Below are 23516 nucleotides of genomic sequence, written 5' to 3' on the forward strand. Positions count from 1 at the left end.
CAGAACGAGCTAAGTTTCCTAATTAAGGGTCGGCCCAAATTAGTTTAAAGGCCCTTGTCCAGCCCAAATTAATTTAAAGGCCCATATCGAGCTACTCGGCCTGCTCGTTATTTCACCCGGTATTTCTATTTATAGACCGAATCGTCTTTGACGGCCTTCTTTCCATCGCAACTCCAAATTCTTCTCCCAAACTGATCTCTTCTTACCGCCCTCGTCGACTCCGGAGCTGCTTCGGCCACCGCATCGGAAGCGGCCATGGCGGAAGACCTCGCTGGAGGCGCCGTTGTCTCAACCGATCCTGACGGCCCCGACGGCGTCCGCATGACCTGGAACGCGTGGCCCCGCTCCAAGGTGGAGTCGAGCAAGTGCGTCGTCCCTGTAGCCGCCTCAATAGCCCCGATCCGCTCCTCCCCCTCCCTCGTCGTGCTACCTTACCATCCCCTCCGCTGCAAGCCGCCCTGCGCCGCCGTTCTCAACCCCTTTGCGCGGGTCGATTACGGAGCTAAGATCTGGATCTGCCCCTTCTGCTTCTCTCGGAATCATTTCCCTCCGCACTACGCCGGCATCAGCGAGCACAACTACCCAGCAGAGCTGTACCCACAGTGCACCACCATCGAGTACGCGCCGCCGCCGCTCGATGCTGCCGCTCCACCGCCGCCTCCTGTCTTCCTCTTCGTTATTGACACCTGCCTCATCGAGGAGGAACTTGGCTATGTCAAATCGGCCATGCGTCGCGCCATCGGCCTCCTGCCGGACCATGCCCTCGTTGGTCTGATCACCTTCGGCACCCAGGTCCATCTCCACGAACTGGGATTTGCTGATATAACGAAGATCTACGTGTTCCGTGGTACGAAGGAGATCACGAAAGAGCAGATCTTGGATCAATTGGGGCTTTCCTCTGCTGGTGTTCGCCACGGTGGTGTTGCTGGGGCGCCAGGTTATCCCAGGGGACCCCAGGCTAATGCGTTGCATCCTTCTACATCCGTCAATAGGTTCCTGCTTCCCGCGTCTGATTGCGACTACACACTCAATGCTGTGAGATAGACTGAATATATCTTTTTTCGTCATTTTTCACTTAGCTAAGTTTTTCTTTCGAATTTTCTTTTATTCCAGTTGCTAGATGAGCTCCAGTTAGACCGCTGGCCGGTGGAAACAAGTAGTCGGGCTTTGCGTTGCACTGGAGTTGCCCTAACTGTCGCAGCTGGCTTACTAGGAGCATGTGTTGCAGGAACTGGCGCCCGGATCATAGCTCTAGTTGGGGGACCGTGTACAGTTGGCCCTGGAATGGTAGTATACCCTGCTTCATTTGATATGACTATTTTTGTTTTCTTGTTGGAATAATAAAAGTATAGATTTTATGGGGTGGACTATTATATTATCATAGATTGAAACAAGATCCATGTGGCCAACCTGAAAAATATGGGATGTACAAGATCTTATTTGCTGATGTTGAAAGAATATATTATCAATTGGAATCCTTGGAGACTGTATGACTTCTTAGATAGCTGTCTATGTATATCTTTGTCTATCTTTAATTTTTGTTTTTTACTTTTGGCTAAAATTGGAACTCGTCTGAGGTCTTTGTTTCAATTCTAATATGTTAATGTGAGTTTCTCAACTAATTGCTTTTGCAGTCATAATTGCTTGTTTGGTACAGTGGTAAAAGTAGCACTGTTTGTTTGGTACAGTATGGTAAAAGTAGCATTTTGCTTTTCTTTTCCATAATTTTTCATCTACACTGTAAGATTTGTTTATGGGATGGAACATCACCTAGATACGCGCACTGAAAAAGTTTTTAATATATTTTGAACTAAATGTTTGAACATGCTATTAGCTACTTTCTAAAGCTATTTATTGATTAAAACCTCTGGTTGTAATTACTTACAGTATATATGACTTGCAGATTGTGTCAAAAGACCTATCTGAGCCTGTGCGCTCGCATAAAGACCTTGATAAAGATGCTGCTCCACACTTTCACAAAGCTGTTAAATTTTATGATAATCTTGCAAAACAACTGGTTAACCAGGGCCATGTCCTAGACCTTTTTGCTTCGGCACTTGATCAGGTTTGATTAGTTTTCTTTGATAGTCATTTTCCCATTTTAAAGCCAAAGAGTCGCTGCAATCAATTTTTATGATCTTGAAACATGCTGTTTAGTTTGATATAAGTAGAAGATTAGGGGACACAAAATAGACATGAAATATGAAAAATTCAGAATGCTTTATGAAAACTTGCACACCGTCATTTTGAGAATTAAATTGTCATTGTTTACTATCTATTTACATGAATGAAGATGACATACAATCTTGATCTTAATTGTAAATAGACTAACCAATGAGTTATATATTTAAACTTCTGCAAAGGGTTATTTAGAGAAGAAAAGAGGAACAAAAATTTCTGAAAATCAATTTTGTTTATGTTCAAATTACACCTAATATTGTGTAGAAGTCCAAGGGACTTGTTCCCATCCAAAATGCCAAGACACTTGAGCATGCCCTCACTTAATCATGTGGGACTATAAGGAGGAGGATACTGTTACAACTCGTTTATGCTCCCTCAAACACAACTCCAGCATTGACAAGTTGAACGATTGACTCTATTACTTGGTAAAAGCTCAAGGATCTTAGGGTGTCCCTCCTTCATATTTAAGCGTACTCAAGCATGCCTGACTTAACCATGTGGTACTAAGAGAGGAAGTTCTCTCTCATGGCTGTCTTGTCCCCTTAGGCCAAACATTGCCAAAGGTAATGACCGACTCTGATATGACATAGAAGCCTAACAAAGTTCATACATATTCAAAATGGCTAGACTCTTAGGTTGTGAACCCGTGATACTTGAGAATGCTCAGAGGTAATGACTGACTCTAATATGCATGTTTAAAATAATTAAATAGAATGTTATTTATGTGGCTGTATCTTCTTATATATAAGTTATACGGTAGACTGGTAGCCGTACAATGTTCACATCACATTGTACTGAAGAAAGTCACATTCAATATATATCATGCCTTAGTTATTTAAGATTTGTAGTGTTAAGGCACTCCTAGTTTGTCAGACCAAAAGGTCTCACGCAGATGCTTTATTTATCACTATTTCATGATAATAGCTTATGCCTCTTTACTTATCAACTGACCAAATTTCAACATCATGATAATTTCATATTTAAGTGCGGTTGTTTAGAACAAATCAGATGTTAATGAACAAGTTCATTTGTTTGTAGTGTCACAATCGACTTAGCATTATTAATTCATCTGTTCTTATAATTTAGAGATCCTCAAGAACAATGACAGAACTTTTATTAGAGACTTTAATTAAATATTGCCAACTAAAATTTCATGAGGTCATGAGTTTTGTGAAATATTGAAGTAATTTTCTTGTCCTTGAATATACATCCAGGTTGGGGTTGCAGAGATGAAAGTAGCAGTTGAAAGGACAGGTGGACTGGTTGTTCTTGCTGAAAGTTTTGGACATCCAGTTTTTAAAGATTCCTTTAAAAGAATTTTTGAGGATGGCGAGCAGTCTCTTGGGCTTTCTTTTAAGTAAGTTGGGAATCAATCTCTTGGTTTCAATAATTATATATATTTACTACATATGTAAATTTGAATCCATTAATAACACATAATTAGGTAGCTATAATCAATCATTCCTGTTATAGATTATATCCAAGTTAGGCGGGTTCTTATTCACAATCTGTGGTGTTAATAGACCTATTAGCAGTTGATGGAATTTTCTAGCAGAATCTTCACTAGTAAGATACAGTATCAGTTTCTTAACTTCCTCTTCCCAAATTATTCATTCCCATTCAAATATACTATGTTTTAGTTTGTTTTTTCACCTTTGGAGTTTCTATATTGAGTCTCAGTCCTTATCTTTAATTAGATCATGTTATTTGGCTATTAAGCACTTGCATCCATTTAATGCAACCATAATGGTCCATATCTTCTAACTTCTTCTCCTCTAGTTTCAATCTGATGCTAGTTGACCACATGCGTTTGATCTTTATAGTACACTCATTCCTTTAATCATCCTATTCTGAGCACTCCTATGACTATAAAATATTCTCTTTCCTTTTACCGTTCATTCAGAGCAATATTTTGAAAATTAGGAATATCATAGGCCAAATTATTTCAGGTCTGGGAAGAAGTGGGAAGTTACTTTTGTTTTTCTTCCTTTGGGTAGGTTATTTTGACAATTCTGTTTGATTTCTTTACTTTGACATTTTTCTCCAAGGAAGCAAATTATGTCCTAAATTTATGAATCTCCTTGTAATAATCTCAGCGGCACTCTTGAGATCAATTGTTCAAAGGACATCAAAATTCAGGGAATTATTGGACCATGTACATCCTTGGACAAGGTTATTATATTTGAATGCTGAAGTTTCTTCTGTGGTTTGTGATTAGATGCGTTTTTGGAGTGAAAATTCCCTTTCTAATGAATGCAATGCTGACTAATGGGATTTGCAGAAGGGAGCTCTTTGTGCAGACACTATTGTAGGACAAGGGAATACCATTTCATGGAAGATGTGTGGGCTTGATAGGACTACTTGTCTTACAGTTTTCTTTGATATTTCACCTAGTGAGCGATCAGGTCAACAAGGGATTCCAAATCCACAGTTGTATATACAATTCCTCACCAAGTATGGTGTTAAGTTTTACTATTATCTGTATTCCATTTTCAAATGCAACTTTTCTCGGTTATTGTAATGCATTGGATTCTTACAGCTATCAGAACCCTGAAGGTCAAATGAGGTTACGTGTTGCAACAATTATGAGGAAATGGGTTGATGGTTCCAATACTGAGGTTAGTTCTAAAAGGTTTCCTTACTCACGTGAAATTTTAGATAGCTGTTCCTTATTTACCTTTCCTTTTTGTATGATCTTTTGATAAATTCACCTTCTTTCTTTATTAGTAAATACTAGATATTTACCTGTGCAATATGTAGACATTATATAATACAATTAAAATAAATGATTTAGAAGATTTCTCCTAACTCAAAAAATTTCACGTACAACCTCTAGGTTAGTAATATCTCATAAATCAAGAAAATTGATCAAAATTAAATCAAATCCATTTAGAATCAATTGAATTCAAAACTAACAATGAGCATGATTTTGGCGATGATTAACATTATCAAATTAATAATGTTGTTAATCATGAAATATAATTAACTAAACATTTCTAATATTAAACATTTATTTCAATGAGAACATAATAGAAATTTAAATAATTCAAGAAAGAAAGAAATTCATCTCATTATGTAAGTCAACTAATAGCTCAACTCTTCTCTTTTTGATGTTGACAGATTGGGATATGTGCACATAATGACATTCATTGGAATGTATAATGCTTCTTTGATGGTTTTGAGAACTAATAGCCCTTTGATGATTTTGCAAATTAAGAACACTTTTTTACTTTTGCCCATAAATTTTTGGAAACTAAATTGGCTGTATATTGCTTCTTGAGGATGGATGCTTGGAGATTAGCCATCTGTCCCTATATGACTTCATGAAAAATAAAATGCATAATAACTCCAATAGATGAAGTGCCAAATTATTTTTTTGGTGGCTTGATCTGCATTGAGCGTATGAAATGTTGAAACTAAACCGTGGAAGATGGAACTTGGAAGGTAGACTATCTTCTAAGTAATAGATTAAATCATTTGAATAATATCTTGTATCTGGAGCAATTAAGCTCATGAATAATAATAATAATAATAATAATAATAATAAGTGCTCTCTAGGAAAATTGGAGAGAGCTCTTTGCTCGTCTGCATTATATGTAAAAAGAGATATTTTTCGGGCTTTATAATCACCATAGTTGATAATTAGACGTGATTACTTATCTGGAGCATTATTCCTAGTGCAGGAACTAGTTGAAGGTTTTGACCAGGAAACTGCTGCTGTTGTATTAGCAAGATATGTATCCTTAAAAATGGAGATGGAGGTAAGACTTGTTTTACCCCATTTGTAAAGCTCTCTTCTTTTCTCTTAAATTTGTTGCTGCAGTTCGTAAAGCTGTAAGACCATTATCTCAGAATATATAGAGATCCTTACACGCAACTTTAATTCTACAATCATGAAATATGCTTTCAGATCACACAATTAGAGAATTAACGAATGGTAGACATTTTATACTTCAGGAAGAATTTGATGCAACTAGATGGTTGGATAGATCACTTATTCGTCTTTGCTCACGATTTGGTGATTATCGAAAGGATGATTCTGCTTCATTCACACTACATCCAAATTTCTCAATACTGCCACAGTTCATGTTCAATTTAAGGCGCTCACAATTCGTTCAGGTACCATCTCTCAATCACAAGTATCGCTGCTGGTGTGATACAACTCTTGGTTTATCATGTGTTGTGCATCTCTCATTGCAGGTCTTTAACAATAGTCCGGATGAGACTGCCTATTTTCGTATGTTGTTGAATCGTGAGAGTATTACCAACTCGGTCGTCATGATCCAGCCTTCACTGCTTTCTTACTCTTTCAATTCTCCCCCTACACCTGCATTGTTGGATGTGTCATCCATAGCTTTAGATCGTATACTGTTGCTTGATGCGTATTTCAGCATCGTCATTTTTCATGGCACTACCATTGCTCAATGGCGCAATTTGGGGTATCAAAATCAACCAGAGCACCAGGTATTGTTTGGTTCCACAGATGGATTATTTCTCTTCATGCTAAATGCTTTTGTTCCTAGAGATGGATAATGCCTTTTTAAGTTTGAATTGCCCATCACTAATCTTCAATTATTCATTATGCAATATCCTCCTAGAACGTCGGCTTGATCGATTCATATCTGTCTGATACCCATAAAATGTCTATCTAATTTCATATCCATTACCAATACTGATAGTTGATTTTCCCAGAATTAATCTTTCAACATAAAGATTTTTTTTAAAAAAAATTTAGAGGTGTATGAGTTCTTGAGTGTTTTCATGTATTTGCATTGTCTTTGTCATTTACAGGCCTTTGCCCAGCTATTACAAGCTCCTCAGGATGATGCTCAAATGATCATAAAAGAACGGTTCCCTGTTCCCAGATTAGTCATTTGTGATCAACATGGTTCTCAGGTATTTTTAAACTACAACTCTTTGCTTGATTCTTAATGTGCATAGTAGTGTCTTAGTCGAAGGAATTGCTGCCCAATGTCTTCTGACTGCAAAACTGATTTACGTTTGGTTCATAGGAATAAGAATAGCTTGGTCTATTCCCTATTAATTCCCATGGAATAAGTACTTGATTGGAAAAATGAATTCAGATACCATTTTCATGGAATTTTATTAACTGTTTCTTATTTTATTTTAGTAAGAAAACATTTCATGTAGTACTTTATCATTATGGAAATGATTTCTTATATTACTCCTGCAAACAAGGTCATTTCATATCCTATTCAGTGCATGAACCAAACTGATGAATAGTTATTTTCATTCTATTCCATCCTTAAATAACTTACTATTCTTTTTCTACTGCATTCCCTGAGCCAAATGAACCATGAAAGTTCTTGTTAAACAGTGTCACGCAAAGGAGACTACTTATATTGTATGAGTTGAATATTTTCTAATATATCATATAAAACCTCCAGTCAACTGTTCGATGATTGCTAAAGTTTCTTTCTTCATTTCCTCTTCAGGCAAGATTTTTGTTAGCAAAGTTGAACCCATCAGCCACGTACAATTCTGCCCACGAGGTTGTTCCAGGCAGCGACATCATATTCACCGATGATGTCAGCCTTCAAGTTTTCTGCGAGCACCTACAGAGATTGGCTGTTCAGTCATGAGGAGAAGAGAGGTTCTTACTATCAACTGTTGTTCATAACTTCGACTTTGTTCGATTCCTCCCTATTCCATTCTGAGAAGTAATATGAGTCCCTCAGTTTTGTCATAAACAAATTAAAATGCTTGAATTATTTTTTGCTGTTGCGGAATGCTCATGACTATTTAATTTACAAGGATTTTGCTGCTTTGTAGATTGAAAGTCGAGGTGATGTTGGCATTAGTCATATTACTACTGTATTACAATGTAACGAATCTTGTTTGTGATTTGCTGTAGACTTGGAATCCAAAGCTTTATTTATCAATGAGCCTTTGGCAATTATTATATTTAGCATGGCAGATTGGACAAAACTCAAATTGTTTCAATTATTAATGTTAATACAAAAATTTACTTCCCATCGCAAATATTGTATCTTATAAGTTAAAAATTCATAACTAAAGATATCAAAAGACTTTACTATCAATTAGGTAAACTCATAAGATTTAACTTTGTAATAGCACTCTCTTGCTGATAAATTTATTAGTTAAATTGTAAATAGGATATTTTTTGAATGTACTTTAATTTTGAGGAAATTATATTGCTATATTAGAGCAAAAGTAGGGATGTAAACGAGTCGAACCGAGCCGAATAGTATTAGGCTCGAGCTCGGCTCGTTTAAGTTATATTCGGACTCGAGCTCGGCTCGAGCTCGAATCGAGCTTTTATTACAAGGCTCGAGCTCGGCTCGTTTTAGAATTATCAAGCTCGTGAATAGTTCGAGCTCGGCTCGTTATTAGCTCGATTATCAAAGTTAACGAGCCTAACTCGTTAAGTGAGCTCGGGCTCCTTTAGAGCTCGTTTTTTGACTCATTTTAAGACTCGTTTTAGAGCTCGTTTTTTGGCTCGTTTTTTTGGCTCGCAAACCTATAAACGAATATGTTCGTGGGCTCACGAGCCGAATATCCTTAAGCTCGAGCTTGGCTCGATAAGATAAACGAATGAACTTGAACGAGCTTTTTACCGAATCAAGCGCCGAATAGCTCACAAACCGTTTGATTCATTTATATTTCTAAGCAAAAGTGAAGCCCTATATTTGATTTGAGTTCGTGCAAAAGGATAGAAAAATAAAATTTCGATTTGAGTTTCATAATATACATTTGAGCCTGCTAGAGTTTGGAAATACTCTCTTGCAAATCGATACCTCGAGTTCATGATAGTCAATTTTTTTTTTCTAGTCAAAATTTTTTTTCTAAGTACAAATTTAAGAATGATTTATGCTAACATCTTCAAAATTAATCGGTTCGACGAAAAGATATTTCAGATTTATGTTTACTAATAGGAGAATAGGCTTAATTTTTTTTTTAAAAAAATATTTTTTTATTTCAAATTGAATTACGTGAAAGTGAGGTTCATGGCATTTTAGGCGATGACAATACTGACTTGGTTTATGTAGCTCAGGCTGCTTTACCAGATCAAATGTATTATTGGAAATGTTGCGGAAAATTTAGTTGTCTCTACAACATTTACAACATACCTCGCTAGAGTACCGGTTGAACATCATCTCCATACTAAAGTTCATATGTGAGTACAAGTTGTTCTTTCCTGTTTCCATAGGAAAGTGAAATATTCTTTTCCTGATACCCAATTACGTGCTCACCTTTGTGCTTCCATTTCGTTGTCGCGATCTAAATTTTCTGTTTCAGGACATGTCGCAGCTGAACCTTTCCACTCTCCATCCTTGCCTCCATTAGCTTTGCCTTTAAATTGTGCTTCTGACTACTTCGTGGCCATTCAATACATCCTTTAGTTCCTATATGAGAGTTCAGTGAATCAGGTGAGCTCCACTGTCCTATGCTCTCTGGGCTCAAACCAATGTCGCCTGATCCTGTATTGGGAGAGAAAGTTTCATTGGAGACGCTTCCTCCTTTGGTCAGCCTTCTGTTCGTGTCGCTGACCGAATGTTTCTTGTAGTCTTCGCCATTATTGGAAGCAAGTGTACCATTGGAAATCCTTCCATCTGATACTGAGAGTCGCCCGGGTTTTACCTCTGCAATATCATGTGTCGATGATCTCCACAGCCTACATATTGAAGGCACCTTTTTTCTAGACTTTGAATTTGTAGAACAAACTTCTGTCACGGTTTCAGTATCTAGTTTGTCATCCCTGCTCTGCTTCCATTCCACTTCACTCATTGAAGCATTGGCATTGCTTTCCTTACAGTAATCATTGACAGATGGTTCGCTTGCTTGCTCCTCGGCATGACTCATTGTTTCCCAGTCACTTTCATCTTCTGCATCCTCATCGCTATCAATCAAATCTTGTGGCTGCTGCGCTATGTGATGCTCTAGAAAGACATCAGTCTCAGGACTTGCTTCGTTAATCTTGGAGCCATGGCTTCTAAGACTATGACCAGAGGAAGGTTGGAATTGGATGTCCCTTCCAGTAGTTTCTTGTCTTAGCTGGAGATCTTTGAAGACGGCATAAATGTCTTCGGAATCAGGTGGCGGCTGGTAAGCAAACTCTTTTATATCTTCAACATTAACAAAGTTTACTTTGTCTTTGAGCAACTCAGCTTTTCCCACTAATTCAACATCCATAGGCATGCTCTTTGTCGCAGCCAAAAATGCATCTAGATCTGCTTTGAGCTCCATCATCTGTGAATACCTCTCCTGAAGAGTTAGTTTTGCATCAATTAACTTCATCTGAACCCTCTCTTCGCGCCATACTTCTGCCATCTGCAGCATTCTCTTCTCCATTTCAACTTCTTCTCGTATCTTCATTGCTTCGATCTTCACTGCTTCAACTTCAGCCTTATCTTCCCCAATCTCTTTCACAAGCTCATCACAGACCTCCTCAACAAGCTCACGAGCTTTGCGCTCTTTCTCATAATCCTGCAACAGCTTCTTCGCAGTTAACCTGGCCTCAGCAAGTTCATTGACAAGCTTGGAATGAATGATCTCTATCTTTTGCCGCTTCTTCCTCTCTCTGTCAAGGTCAGCCTTCATTGCTTCAATGATTGCTCGGACCTTCTCATGTTCTCTGTTGCGCCACAATGCCTTCTCCTCTGCGAGTCTTTTCAAGAACTGATCCAACTTCTTCTTTGCTGATTTCCGTTCTGTCTCAAGTTCACTAACGCGGGCATGTGCCTCTTCAAGCTCAGTCCTGAGGGAAGAAATGATTGATGCAGAGTTCAGGCCCTGGTCTTCAAGAAGCTTCAATTGGCTGTAGAATCTATAAACCTCTTCTGCTGTCATTGAGCTCCCAGGGTCCCATTTAGTCGCCTTCTCCAATGCAGAACTTGGAAAACCAGAGAATTGCTAAACATGGAAACCAACATAATTAGAGTAATGTTACAAGAAGAAATACACAGTGTCAAGCAAATCTGTAAAACCGAAAGGTAACCTTGTGGATGTCACCATATTTTGGACTTAAGACCGACACCGGACTGGTGAACTCATGCTTCTTGCTCTTGTAAGTATGGAGGTCAGTGCTTAGGGGATTGCAAAGCAACTCAACTTGTTGATAGCCAGAGACTGGCTGCAGATACAAATGCAAGGAGCAGTGAGAAGAGTTATAAGATTTCACGATTTAATGAGAAATATATACCATCTTAGGTACAAGATACAGTGACATGGTAGTTTGACATTTACATACCACCTCAAGTGTCATTGCACATTAATTGGGGTACATGTACCAAACTTTGCAAACAACCAAATAGATCATAGATTGGAAGTGAATAGGAAACAGCTACATAACAAGAACAAATCACTAAATTAAGAGCCGAAGCATTCTTATGTGAGAGAGATCACGCATGTCCATTGCAGATTTATACGAGGTTATGAAGAGATGTTGAAGGTTTTGAACAATCTGAGCAAAAGTAGCAATTCTAACCCTAAGAATGCTGCCAAAATGTTATCTTCATACGAGAACAGTATTTGATCAAGTATCAACCAGGGAGAACAAACCCTAGAAACAAAATAAAAAAAGGGGGCGAGGTTCATAGCATTATCATACCTCAAAACCTGGACGAGTTCGCTGGCCTTCTCCCACTCCACCACAGGCTCCCCCACCAGAGTCTATATGCCGTAGGCTCCAGATCCCGGCTGCCAGCTTCCTCGCGGAGACCCGAGTGAACTTGGGAGGCAGCGACCGCAGCGGCGCCTCACTTGCCATGACATCCTCAGCCTTCTGCGGGAGCTTCTCGTTGAACTTCCACCTGAGCAGGGGGGTGTTGGGCCCGCTCCTCCTCCCGCATGAAGCTGCGCCGTCCTTTCTTGGGCGGGCCCCGGCAGCAACGCCAGGGAATACGGGGCCGCGGGTCCTTCGACGGGGGCGGGGCTTGCCCGTAGGACGGAGATCGGAGTGGGGCGGCAGCTCCGAGTCCTTGGAGGGGAGAATCACATGGAGGCGGCGTCCGGCGGAGGTCGGCATTGGCCACAACTTTCACTCCGACAGCATCCGAATGAAAGAGGAGAGCGAACAGTGTGATCCGCTATAAAGGACGGAACACCAAGACATGGATGGGAGGGCAAGCGCGTTTACCAAATGTCGCCCGAATTACCGAACTACCCATGCTCAATTCCAACAAAATGAGAAATCAAACTGATCATTTCGGTCGTACGCTTCCCGATCGCCCGCACGATAGGCCCATGGCCCACAACCATGGGAAAGATGTATAGGTAAATAAAACCGATCATAGTGCACGTTGCACGATCGGGGCCCATTTTTGTCTCGGTCTGTAGCCCCATGTCAGGAAACGCGATTCTGTCGGTAAGAAAAAAGACAAGATATCCACGTTTTCATTGCCGATTGGGCAGATAAATGTTTGCTGTCCTTGGATTTATCCCGTCCCTAGGGACGGTAAAAAGGGATCCGAGGAAAGAGAGGATGCGGTGGCCGGTGGGTGCCGAGACGAGACAGGGTGCACGGAAGAGTATGGGATGCGGCCCCTCGTCGTCGTCACGTGCCATTGTTATTTCATATTACGTCATAGCACCCGTTTCGGGTCGACATAAAACGGGTTTTAAAGATCCGACTCCTCTTCCTCCCTCCCAAACCCTACGCCCTCCCACTCTCTTCTTCCTCCTCATCACGCGTCGCCGCCTGCTCCCGCCTGCTCCGCCGCTGCTCTGCCGCCTGCTCGGTTGCTGCTCGGCCGCTTAGGTAACCTCCTCATCTTGCTCCTTCTCGATCCCCTTTTTTACCTTACCGCACTTGACCCTGTTTGCGCCTTCTTAGAACTTAGGGGTGCTTTGTTGGCTTCAAGACAGTAGAGTTGATCAAAATTTGCCTGAATTCAGTTTGATAGTTGTGATTTACATTATGGGAGTGCAAATCTGTTGCAGGGTGGAGGCTGATGGTAATGTCAGCGTCGCAATGTAGGTGCAGTGGTTTTTTGAGTCGTTGATAGTTTGTGCTGTCAGGTCTGGATGTTTATTATGCCTGTATGTGGGATTATTGTGCATTTATTCGTTGATGACTCCCTGTATATACTATCAGTTCACTGGATGGAAATTAGAGGAGGGTCAAGTTTGGTGGGTTTTTGAGGAGAAAGTATGATTGGAAATTTTGTTTTATGGTTTAGGTGCGAACTTGTCTCAGGATTTTGTTTAGAATTGTGTCTGAACTGATAAAGTCATTGTAGATGCTTGGATTTGGATAAGTCTTAATTGTTCATCTGGGCAGGTTTACATTTGGTTAATCACGCTAGTGCTTTGTTGTTGGAATAGTCACATTTCGTGATGACCATATTAGCATGGGTTTTTCTATTGGTAGGATGACCTACTGCCTGTTGTTTACTATGAATTATATTTTTCAGTTCATCAGACATGAATCACAAATACCCAAGTCGTTTTAACATTATGTCGAGCACTGATTATAGGATGGATGGAACGCCGTTTGGGTTATGTGTGATGGTAACCAGAACATGCTTTTGGTAGCATCTAGGAAGTAGGACCTCTTTGTTTTTTGTAGCTTTGGTTGTAGCATGCATTGTTTGCTGAAGAACTTAAATACTTTTTACTCAATCGTAATGAAAGTTCCGAAATGTAGGTAAGTTAAATATGATATTTGTGTTTCTTAAGAACTATGAAAAAAAGGGCAATTTACTCAATCGTAGTAAAAGTTCCGAAACGTAGGTAAGTTTGTAAATGTCCAAATCATGTGCTCGATTCCTGATTTGTCTCTCGTCCACTTCACATGCTCGTCCGAACCATATTAAATAAAATAAACAGTCAAAAAATAAATCCCAACCTGAACCACTTTTACGTTTTTTCCCACTTGAGATCACCGGAGAGAATACGTCATTGGAACCCTAGCTCCTTAGTGGTTACAAAGGAGAAGATGACACACTCAACACAGTGACCGGTCAAAAACAAAAAGGAGATTAGCTTGGAACTTAGGGATATGCTTTCTTGATCGAGTTGGGGCTTACCAGAGAAAGAATGATCGGCGGGAACGCTGGAGAAGAAGGTGATGTTTCCCAAACGATTACATTGCTGTAGCAATTGATTCGGAATATTTATGTGACGATGAACAAGTTTCCCAATCGATTATGTTACTGTAACAATCAATTCAAGTTGAAAAAAAAATCGCTGCTCTCAATAAGGTATAATGCATTGATGTTTGAGGGCATAATTACATTTAGGAGCACTAGCTGAGCACATAATATCTGGTTTCGTGTTATTCCGAAGTCTCTAGGTCATCAACTGATTTTGGACAAAAGTGAGGAGCTAGGGTCTTCTCCTTTGTGATCATTGAGGAGCTAGGATTCCGGCGACGTGTTCTCTCCGACGATCTCGGATGGGAGAAAATGTAAAAGTGGTTTGATTTGAGATTTATTTTTCGACAGTTTATTTTTTTTTCTCTTGTTCAGACAAGCACGCAATGTGGATGAGAGTATGTGGATTGGGCATTTACAAATTTACTTACATAATTTGAGTATTTCGGTAAATTGCCTAAAAAATAATACAAAATTGACTCTATTTGTGAAACACACCTTAGGAATATATAAAATTATCACGAGGACATTTTACTCTACGCAGACTCTTTTGTAAGGGGAAGCAGGCACCTTCACGGTAAGATTACAATCGATGGCAAAAATTTGTAAATATATATAGTTTTGGAAACCCTAACCAGATCCTTTATTTCCCGCAACTACCTTATAACCCACTATTGCACGCCTCTCGCGGTCTCCCAGTTGCTTCGTCGTCGGTCCTCGACTACTTTCGTTCTTTCAATCTCTCAGGCCAGTCTTTACTGCCAGCCACTGTCCGTTGGAGTACAGGTTAGTCCTCCCCTCTTCTTGTGACCTCGGTTCCTCCGATCTCATAGGCCGATCTTACCCCCTTAATCTTGATGATCTATCTCTCTCCGCCGCAACCTCTGTTCGATCGATCACTAATTCCTAATTTTGTGCCCCCATTTCTTCTTGCCAAGGTATGTGTTTTTTTCTCCTCGTTATATTGATGTTTGTAATTCGATTTATTACCATCAAAACTTTTTTTTTTCTACTTTTGCTCATATTGTGTTGATGTGGTTCAAATTCCCTTTTCTATTATTTGCGTACTTAGGAACAGGTTTGACGCCAAGAAATGAACTTGAGAACCTTTTTAATATTTTTATTTTTATTTCTTCTAGGTGCCCTTATCTCAGATTATTGCATATGATTTTTTTTTAGCAGTGGAAGTGTTTTGTTGGAAATAGATGCCATAGGTCAAAATAATTTTTTTTTGCCTTTGTTTGCTCTTGTTAATAATAAATGATTTGCATTTCATTAGTTTAATGTTCATAAAATTTTTTATATAATATAATGATATCAACTCGGCCAATCAATCCAGTTTATCAAGTTGAAGAGAAGGAGAAGAAAATGGTGTGCATTCGACAGGCAACCGTAAATGATCTGCTAGCAATGCAGGCATGCAACCTGCTATGCCTACCGGAGAACTACCAGATGAAGTACTACCTTTATCACATCCTCTCCTGGCCTCAGCTCCTCTTTGTTGCAGAGGACTATGATGGACGCATTGTCGGATACGTCCTCGCCAAGATGGAGGAGGATGCTTCGGAGCCTTGCCACGGCCACATCACCTCTCTCGCTGTTCTTCGCACCCACCGTAAGCTTGGTCTTGCCACCAAGCTCATGACTGCTGCCCAGAATGCCATGGAGTCTGTTTTTGGGGCTGAGTATGTGTCTCTTCATGTCCGTCGCAGCAACCGTGCTGCCTTCACTCTCTACACCTCCAGCCTCAGTTATCGCATCCATGATGTGGAGGCCAAGTACTATGCTGATGGGGAGGATGCCTATGACATGAGAAAACAGCTGAAGGGGCGTCCGCATGGCCATAGCCACAGCCATGGCCACCATCACCACCACCATGGAGGCTGCTGCTCAGGGGAGTCTAAGGCTGCATCTTTTGTAGATGTCAGTGTAGCAGTTGATCCAGCTGCTGGCGCATCTGGCTCCAATTCATTAGCTTCAGTTCCAGCTTCAGCTGCTGGGGAGTGAGAAACTTGTGTTTTAGGTACACTTGGTGACTTGGATGCTTTTTCATGTGTGTTTTCCAGTTTCTTTTTTGTCTGAGATTCATCGTTTAGAATGCTTAAACACTATTGGTCATGCTTTTTGTTTGTGTTGAATATTTAAGTACTGATCTTATAATTGTGCTAACTTACATTCTCTGTTTCTCGTTTGTGTTGACATGTTGTTCGGAGTTTGTAATTGTTTATGCCATCAATGGCTTCATGGTGTGCATCTTATGATTATGTTGTGTTTTACGGAACCTTTTACTTCTTATGTTACATTGTTGAACTCCCTTCTTAGCTTCTTATGGTTTGGATTTTATAGTTATGTAATTCATTAGTTATTCTAGATGTCACCAAATCTGAAAAAAAATCGGAGGTTATTTGTATTCCTCGAAAACCCCCACCCACATTACTAATCAATATTTCTTGACCCACTATTGGCCAAACTACTTGGGCACTGGGTGTAATGTGAGTAAGATCACTTAGCCATGTTTCATAATTTGAAAAATGAAATCCCACTCCACCACAGAAAGATAATGGAGAGTTGATTGAAATGATCACTAAATTCTTTTCGAGAGATCTCCAAATCACTGGTATGACTCGAAATTGTGAGCATCAGTATATAGGTTTCAGATATAAGTGATAGTCTTGGGGCCTTTAGCTATTGTTCTTGAGAAATGGTCGAGTCTAACCCATTCTTCAAAAGAGGTTTTTATAGGATCTCTATTTGTAACAATTTTAACTTTTGGTTTCGACGAACGAATAATCATTAAGTCATCTTTCCGGATAATACATACAAAGAGATTCGCCAATTATCATCAAGTTTTTAGTGAACCTCCAAAAGATAGTTATTTTTTTTTATGATTAATTTTTTTTTTCCTACCTCCCATCCATCTATTTAGTTATTCACTAGAGCAATTATGATATTGAAGTCGATCCAAGACAACTGTTTGGATCCATTATGACATAACGATTAGATCCTCAAGGGGCCTATTTTTCCTTGGAAAGTACTTTCCCGACGAAACAAAAAAAATTATAATATAAACTAGGGCTATAAACGAGCCGAGCCGAGCTTTGGGGTATTTAAGCTTGTTTGATAAGGTAGCCGAGCTGAGCCAAGCCGAGCCTAAAATGAACCAAGCTTTTGAAATGATTATTCAAGCTTGACTTGGTTTATTTTTTACAAGCTTGAGCTTATTTGAAGCTTGACTTGTGTTTGATTCGTTTAGATATTATCGAGCTCTCAATTCAAGTTTAGCTTGAGCTTAGTTCGAGTTTGGTTCGTTTAGATGTTATCGAGCTCTCAATTCAAGTTTGTTGTTGTTTGCAACTTTTAGTTATTTGATTGATTATTGAACTTATTAATTTAAACTTATTTATTTATTTTATTATTTATTTAGCATATTGATAAGAGGTTTATTAATGAACATTATTCACGAATGTTGTTCACGAACGTTACGAGCTGAACACATATGTGTTCAATCTTGTTTGTTTAGTTTAACGAGCTGTTTAAACTTGTTTGTTTAATTGATCTTGTGTATATTGAACGAACATAAATAAGCTCTTATCAAACTGAACACCAAACTTGTTCACGAACGTTTGATTCATTTACAGCCCTAACCTAAACTAGTACACTTATATCTGAATGTATAAGTACCCATATGAATCTACTTCTATAAAATATTCTATTCCTTTACTATAAAATATTCTATTCCATTACAAATGGACAAATATTCTTATCCGTCGATCTATTCAATGCCAGAATTTCACTTGCTATTAATGTCGATATTTATGTTTCCAGAGTAGGATCTGTAGCTCAAATTAAAGCTATGAAACAAGTAGTCGGCAAATTAAAATTGGAACTAGCGTAATTTGTGGAGTTAGAAGCTTTTGAACAATTTACTTCTGATCTCGATAAAACTACTCAGAATCAATTTGCAAGAGGTCAACGATTACATGAGTTGCTTAAACAATCCCAGTCAGACCCTCTCGCGATGGAAGACCAGATAGTTACTATTTATACCAGAGCGAATGAATATCTAGATTCGATAAAACTTGGACAAGTAAAGGAATTTCTCGGTCAGTTACGCAATTACTTAAAAAAAAAACCTCAATTTAAAGAAATTATATCTTCTACTAAGATATTCACCGAGGAAGCAGAATCACGAGAGAAATGCATAGAGATCGAAAAGAAAACCAACGGCGAAAGCACTCTGTTTGGTCGACACTGACACTGAGAGACGAAAGCTAGGGAGCAAATGAGATTAGATACCCTAATAGTCCTAGCCATAAACGATGGATACTAGGCGCTATGCGTATCAACCCATGCACTGCTATAGCTAATGCGTTAAGTATCCCGCCTGGGGAGTACATTCACAAGAATGAAACTCAAAGGAATTGATGGAGGCCCGCATAAGCGGTGGGACATGTGATTTAATTCGATATAAAGAGAAGAACCTTATCAGGGCTTGACATGCTTGAATCCTCTTGAAAGAGAGGGATACCTTCGGCAACATGGACACAGGTGGTGCATGACTGTTGTCAGCTGGTTCTGTAAGGTGTTGGATTAAGTCCCGCAATGAGCACAACCTATGTGTTTAGTTGCCATCATTGAGTTTGGAACCCTGAACAAACTACCGGTGAAAGTTGGAGGAAGGTGAGGATAACGCCAAGTCATCATGCCCCTTATACCTTGGGCGACACACGTGCTACAATGGCCGAGACAAAGGGTCGTCATCCCATGAGGGTGAGCTAACCCCAAAAACCCGTTAGTTTGGGTTGCAGGCTGCAACTTGTCCATATCAATGGAACGGGTGACTCATTATTTCTATGAATAGTTTCTTCAGACAGAAGGAGATTCTGGAAACACTTACTTGAAATCTCATTTATCAGAATTGAAATCTTACATTTTAGAGTCAGAGTCGATTGTGGAAGAATCTTTTAAGAAATTGGCCATGTTATATCTGATATATGCATAATATCTTTTAAAATGGAGACTAATTTGTGCATGCTACTTAGTATCCTTAGTATCAACAATGGTTCTGAAAAATCTCTAAAAGGGTGGTGAAATTTAGACATTTCCACTGTTGGTTAGTCCTAGGAAAACGTACCGGTTCCACTGTACAAAAAAATCTGTACAAGTGTCGAACCTTTCCTTAAATAACCTATTGTGTTCTTTAAAAGTTAAATTAGGAATCACAGACGAAACTTAACATCATTGATTCCAAATTTAACTTATCTGTTCTTAATGATTTAGATTTGAATCGCAAGCAAAACTTAACACTATTGATTCAAATCCACCTATGTTATTAATTTCATTAAATATTAATTTCATTAAATATTAATTTCTAAAATTGGCTTCCAGGACTGCATGGCGAGGCACATGGCCTTCTTGGATATGGGAGCAACCACCACCGCCTAGACAAAGCCTTTTAAGGAAAGCTAATATTTAATTTCCTTAAATAACTCTAGGTTAACCAAAAAGAACAATCGAATCACAAATTCGAAAAAGAAGAAAACACAAACTCAAAAAACTAATTCGAAAAACTAGATCTAATTGCCTCTTGTGTTTGAAATTCATACAAGGAAAAATAAACTAGCATGATGCGGAAAATAAATACTAGTAATACCTTTCTTTGTAAACTTTAATGACCTCTTGATTTTCTACCGTATTCCTCTTCTAACCTCGGACGTTGTGTGGACAACGATATTCCGAGATGAGAACCACCAAGCACCTTCTTCTTCCTTGTAGGTTTCGCCCACCAAGATATCTTCATAAAAAGATGAGGTTCGGCCACCACCAAGCTCCAAGGGATGTTAGGAAACAAAGTCTCCTCCTTCTTCTTCTTCCTCAAGTAAAATCCGGCCACCAACCATGCTCCTAGAGAAGTTGCCGCCGGCCACAAGAAGAAGAGAAGAGGGAGAAGATAGGGCCGGCCACCAAAGAAGAAAAGAGAGGAAGAATAAAATACAGTCGTTAGCCATTAAGGCACCTCTACCCCCTCTTTTATAATCCTTGGTCTTGGCAAATAAGGAAATTTTAATAAAAACTTCCTTAATTTTTTTTTGCCATGAAAAAGAAAATTTATTTTAATTAAAAAATAATTTTCTTCTCTTAATAATAATGGCCGGCCACCACAAGCTATAAACAAGGAGAGTTTTAATTAATTAAAACTTCCTAATTTATCTCCAGAAATTTATAAAAATTTCTCCAATAATTTTAATCCCTTCATGGTTAGTAAAAAGGAAATTTTATAAATTAAAATCTTTCTTTTAAACATGTGGATAATTTCCAAAAAGGAAAGTTATCTCTAAAAATTAAAATATCTTTTTAATCTACAAATAAGGAAAGATATCAAAATTTTTCTTAATCTTTTGAAGAAACTAATATAAGAGAATATTTAATTTTTAAACTCTCTTTTAAAACATGAACATGGTTAAAAAGGAAAGTTTTCTCAAAATTAAAATCTCCTTTCAATCTACAAATAAAGAAAGATTTCAAATCTTTTCTTAATCTTTTGTAGAAAGCTATAAAAGGAAAGATTTAAAATTTAAACTCTCTCTTTTTCTAAAACCATGATATCCACATAAGAAATAACTTTAATAAAAATTCCTTTTAATTTTCTAGTGGTCGGCCACCTAAGCTTGGGACCCAAGCTTTGGCCGGCCACCAACTTGGCTCAACCTTTGGGTCTTGGCCGGCCCTAGCTTGGGTTCCAACCTAGCTTGGTCGGCCACCAAAAGTGGGTAAGAAGGTGAGTATGTGGTGGGTATAAATCTCTATATACAAGAGGCTACGATAGGGACCGAGAGGAGGAATTGGTTTTGGTCTCCCGATGAAATTAAGCTTCCCGTGTTCGCCCCGAACACACAACTTAACTTCATCAATAATAATTCATACCACTAAAGAATTATTATTGAACTACCGCACCAATCCCAAATTACATTTTGGGCTCCTTCTTATTATGAGTGTGTTAGTCTCCCTGTGTTTAAGATGTCGAATGTCCACTAATTAAGTGAGTTACTGACAACTCATTTAATTAATATCTTAGTCCAAGAGTAGTACCACTCAACCTTATCGTCATGTCGGACTAAGTCCACCTGCAGGGTTTAACATGACAATCTTTATGAGCTCCTCTTGGGGACATTATTAACCTAGATTACTAGGACACAGTTTCCTTCTATAATCAACAAGTCACACTATAAGTAACATCATTTCCTAACTTATCAGGCTTATTGATTTATCGAACTAAATCTCAGCCATTGATGAATTAAAGAAATAAATATCAAATATATGTGCTTGTTATTATATTAGGATTAAGAGCACACACTTCCATAATAACTAAGGTCTAGTTCTTTTATTAAATCAGTATAAAAAGAACTTACCTTAAATGATCCTGCTCAATACACTTAAAGTGTACTAGTGTAATTTATTAGTCAAGATAAACTAATATCTAATTACATTACGACTATTCCAATGGTTTGTTCCTTTCCATCTTAGTCGTGAGCTACTGTTTATAATTTATAAAGAACCGATAACACAATCTTCTGTGTGTGACACCATATACTATGTTATCTACAATATAAATTAATTGAACATCTACATTTGGTATATATAAATATAGACACTTGACCAATGTGATTCTTATAAATGTTTATACAAAAGCTAGGCTTTTAGTATACAGTCCAACAATCTCCCACTTATACTAAAAGACTATGCTGCCATAAATGCTACCATACATCTGATTCCCAACCCTTCAACATGCCCATCAAAAGCTCTTCCCTTAAGGACCTTAGTGAAAGGATCTATAGGTCATCACTTGATGCAATCTAGGTGGCAACAACTTCTCCTCGTTTATACAATTTCTCGTATTGGGTGGTACTTGCGCTCTATTGTGTTTACTTGCCTTATGGACTCATGGTTTCTTCGAGTTTGTTACTGCACCAATATTATTACAATAAATTGTAATAATCTTTGAACAAACCAGAAATCATATCTAAGTCCATCTTGAGGTTACTGAGTCATTCAGCTTCTATGGCTGCCTCTGAGGCTGCCACATATTCAACTTCCATAGTGGAGTCTGAAAAACACTATGCTTAACACTCCTCCATAGTTATGACTTTACCTCCTAAAGTAAACACAAAAACCCCGAGGTTGACTTACTATTGTCCCTTATCTGGTTGGAAATCAAAATTCGTGTAACCCACAGGGATCAAATTATCTGTCTAGTAAATTAGCATATAATCCCTAGTCCTTCTCATGTACTTCAATATATGCTTTACGACAGTCTAGTGTCCTGATCCTGGGTTACTTCGATATCTGCTAACTATGTACTGGGCAAAACAGATATCCAATCTCGTACATAGCATACATTAGGCTTTCCATCAGCCGAAGCATAAGGAACTTGCTTTCATGTCCTTTATCTGCTTTGATGTCTTTGGAGACATCTCTTTAGATAAAGTTTCTCCATGTCCAAAAGGTAGAAAACCTTTTATGGAGTCTTGCATGCTAAAACGAGCTCATTGTATGAAGCTTGGGATAAGCACAACATTCTTTTCCTTGTGATCCTTGATCCCAAGAATATGTGTTCACTCTCCTAAGTCCTTCATAACAATTGCTTTGGACTACCATACCCTTACTTCCGATAACACCTTGATATTATTTCCAACTATCAAAAATATCATCTACGTATAGTACAAGAAATACCACCACGTTTCCATCACACTTCTTATATACACAAGACTTATCCGGTAACTAAATCCATAAGATTGGATTACTTCATTAAACCGGATGAACAAAGACTTTGAAGCTTTACTTCAGTCTATAGGCCGATTGAGTTTTCATACTAGATGCTCTTTGCCCTTTGTAATGAACCTCTCTGGTTGCTTTATATGGATGCATTCTTTAAGCCTTCCATAAAGGAAAGTTGTCTTGACATCTATTTGCCTAATCTCATAGTCTATATGAGCAGCAATAGATAAAAGAATCCGGATAGACTTAAGCATGGCTACTGATAAAAGGTTTCCCTTTTTCAACAAGCCTTGCTTTGAAAGTTTCCACTTTCCCATCTATCCCTTTTTTCTATTGTAGACTTATTTTCACCCAATGGCTTTTACACCATTTGGTGATTCTATAAGCTCCCAGAATTTATTAGAATACATATATTCTAATTCTGTATTTATTGCTCTTTGCAAAGATACTTCATCTTTATCTTGGAGTGCTTCGTCATATGTC

At 38.5% G+C, this 23516-nt stretch overlaps 3 protein-coding genes across 3 annotated transcripts; 2 read left to right on the forward strand and 1 right to left on the reverse strand.

Moving 5' to 3' along the window:
* Positions 1-135: 135 nt before the first annotated feature.
* LOC121992226 (protein transport protein SEC23-like) lies at positions 136-8084 on the forward strand. The gene is made up of 12 exons (XM_042546441.1): positions 136-1035; positions 1114-1287; positions 1904-2065; positions 3396-3538; positions 4278-4353; positions 4463-4635; positions 4721-4799; positions 5865-5942; positions 6139-6300; positions 6382-6645; positions 6973-7077; positions 7638-8084. The coding sequence occupies exons 1-12, from the start codon at positions 256-258 to the stop codon at positions 7782-7784; spliced, it is 2343 nt and encodes a 780-aa protein (XP_042402375.1). The 5' UTR covers positions 136-255; the 3' UTR covers positions 7785-8084.
* A 1115-nt stretch (positions 8085-9199) lies between these two features.
* LOC121992229 (myosin heavy chain, non-muscle-like) lies at positions 9200-12251 on the reverse strand. Its single transcript, XM_042546443.1, has 3 exons — positions 11774-12251; positions 11162-11296; positions 9200-11076 (listed from the first exon to the last, which is right to left on the reverse strand). Exons 1-3 carry the CDS (start codon positions 12188-12190, stop codon positions 9445-9447), a joined length of 2184 nt encoding a protein of 727 aa, XP_042402377.1. The 5' UTR covers positions 12191-12251; the 3' UTR covers positions 9200-9444.
* Positions 12252-12770: 519 nt separating this feature from the next.
* Positions 12771-16442, forward strand: LOC121992230 (N-terminal acetyltransferase A complex catalytic subunit NAA10-like). The gene is made up of 2 exons (XM_042546444.1): positions 12771-12922; positions 15598-16442. The coding sequence occupies exon 2, from the start codon at positions 15627-15629 to the stop codon at positions 16263-16265; it is 639 nt and encodes a 212-aa protein (XP_042402378.1). The 5' UTR covers positions 12771-12922; positions 15598-15626; the 3' UTR covers positions 16266-16442.
* Positions 16443-23516: the final 7074 nt, after the last annotated feature.

The sequence above is a fragment of the Zingiber officinale genome, chromosome 6B (assembly GCF_018446385.1).
Source record: "Zingiber officinale cultivar Zhangliang chromosome 6B, Zo_v1.1, whole genome shotgun sequence".
Classification (NCBI taxonomy): domain Eukaryota; kingdom Viridiplantae; phylum Streptophyta; class Magnoliopsida; order Zingiberales; family Zingiberaceae; genus Zingiber; species Zingiber officinale.

Coding starts and splice junctions, on each gene's coding strand:
- LOC121992226 (XM_042546441.1), top strand. CDS start 256: ATGGCGGAAGACCTCGCTGGAGGCGCCGTTGTCTCAACCGATCCTGAC. Junction 1,036..1,113: donor GCGACTACACACTCAATGCT/GTGAGATAGACT, acceptor CTTTTATTCCAG/TTGCTAGATGAGCTCCAGTT. Junction 3,539..4,277: donor TCTCTTGGGCTTTCTTTTAA/GTAAGTTGGGAA, acceptor TAATAATCTCAG/CGGCACTCTTGAGATCAATT.
- LOC121992229 (XM_042546443.1), bottom strand. CDS start 12,190: ATGCCGACCTCCGCCGGACGCCGCCTCCATGTGATTCTCCCCTCCAAG. Junction 11,297..11,773: donor GAACTCGTCCAGGTTTTGAG/GTATGATAATGC, acceptor TTGTATCTGCAG/CCAGTCTCTGGCTATCAACA. Junction 11,077..11,161: donor AATATGGTGACATCCACAAG/GTTACCTTTCGG, acceptor TTCCATGTTTAG/CAATTCTCTGGTTTTCCAAG.
- LOC121992230 (XM_042546444.1), top strand. CDS start 15,627: ATGGTGTGCATTCGACAGGCAACCGTAAATGATCTGCTAGCAATGCAG.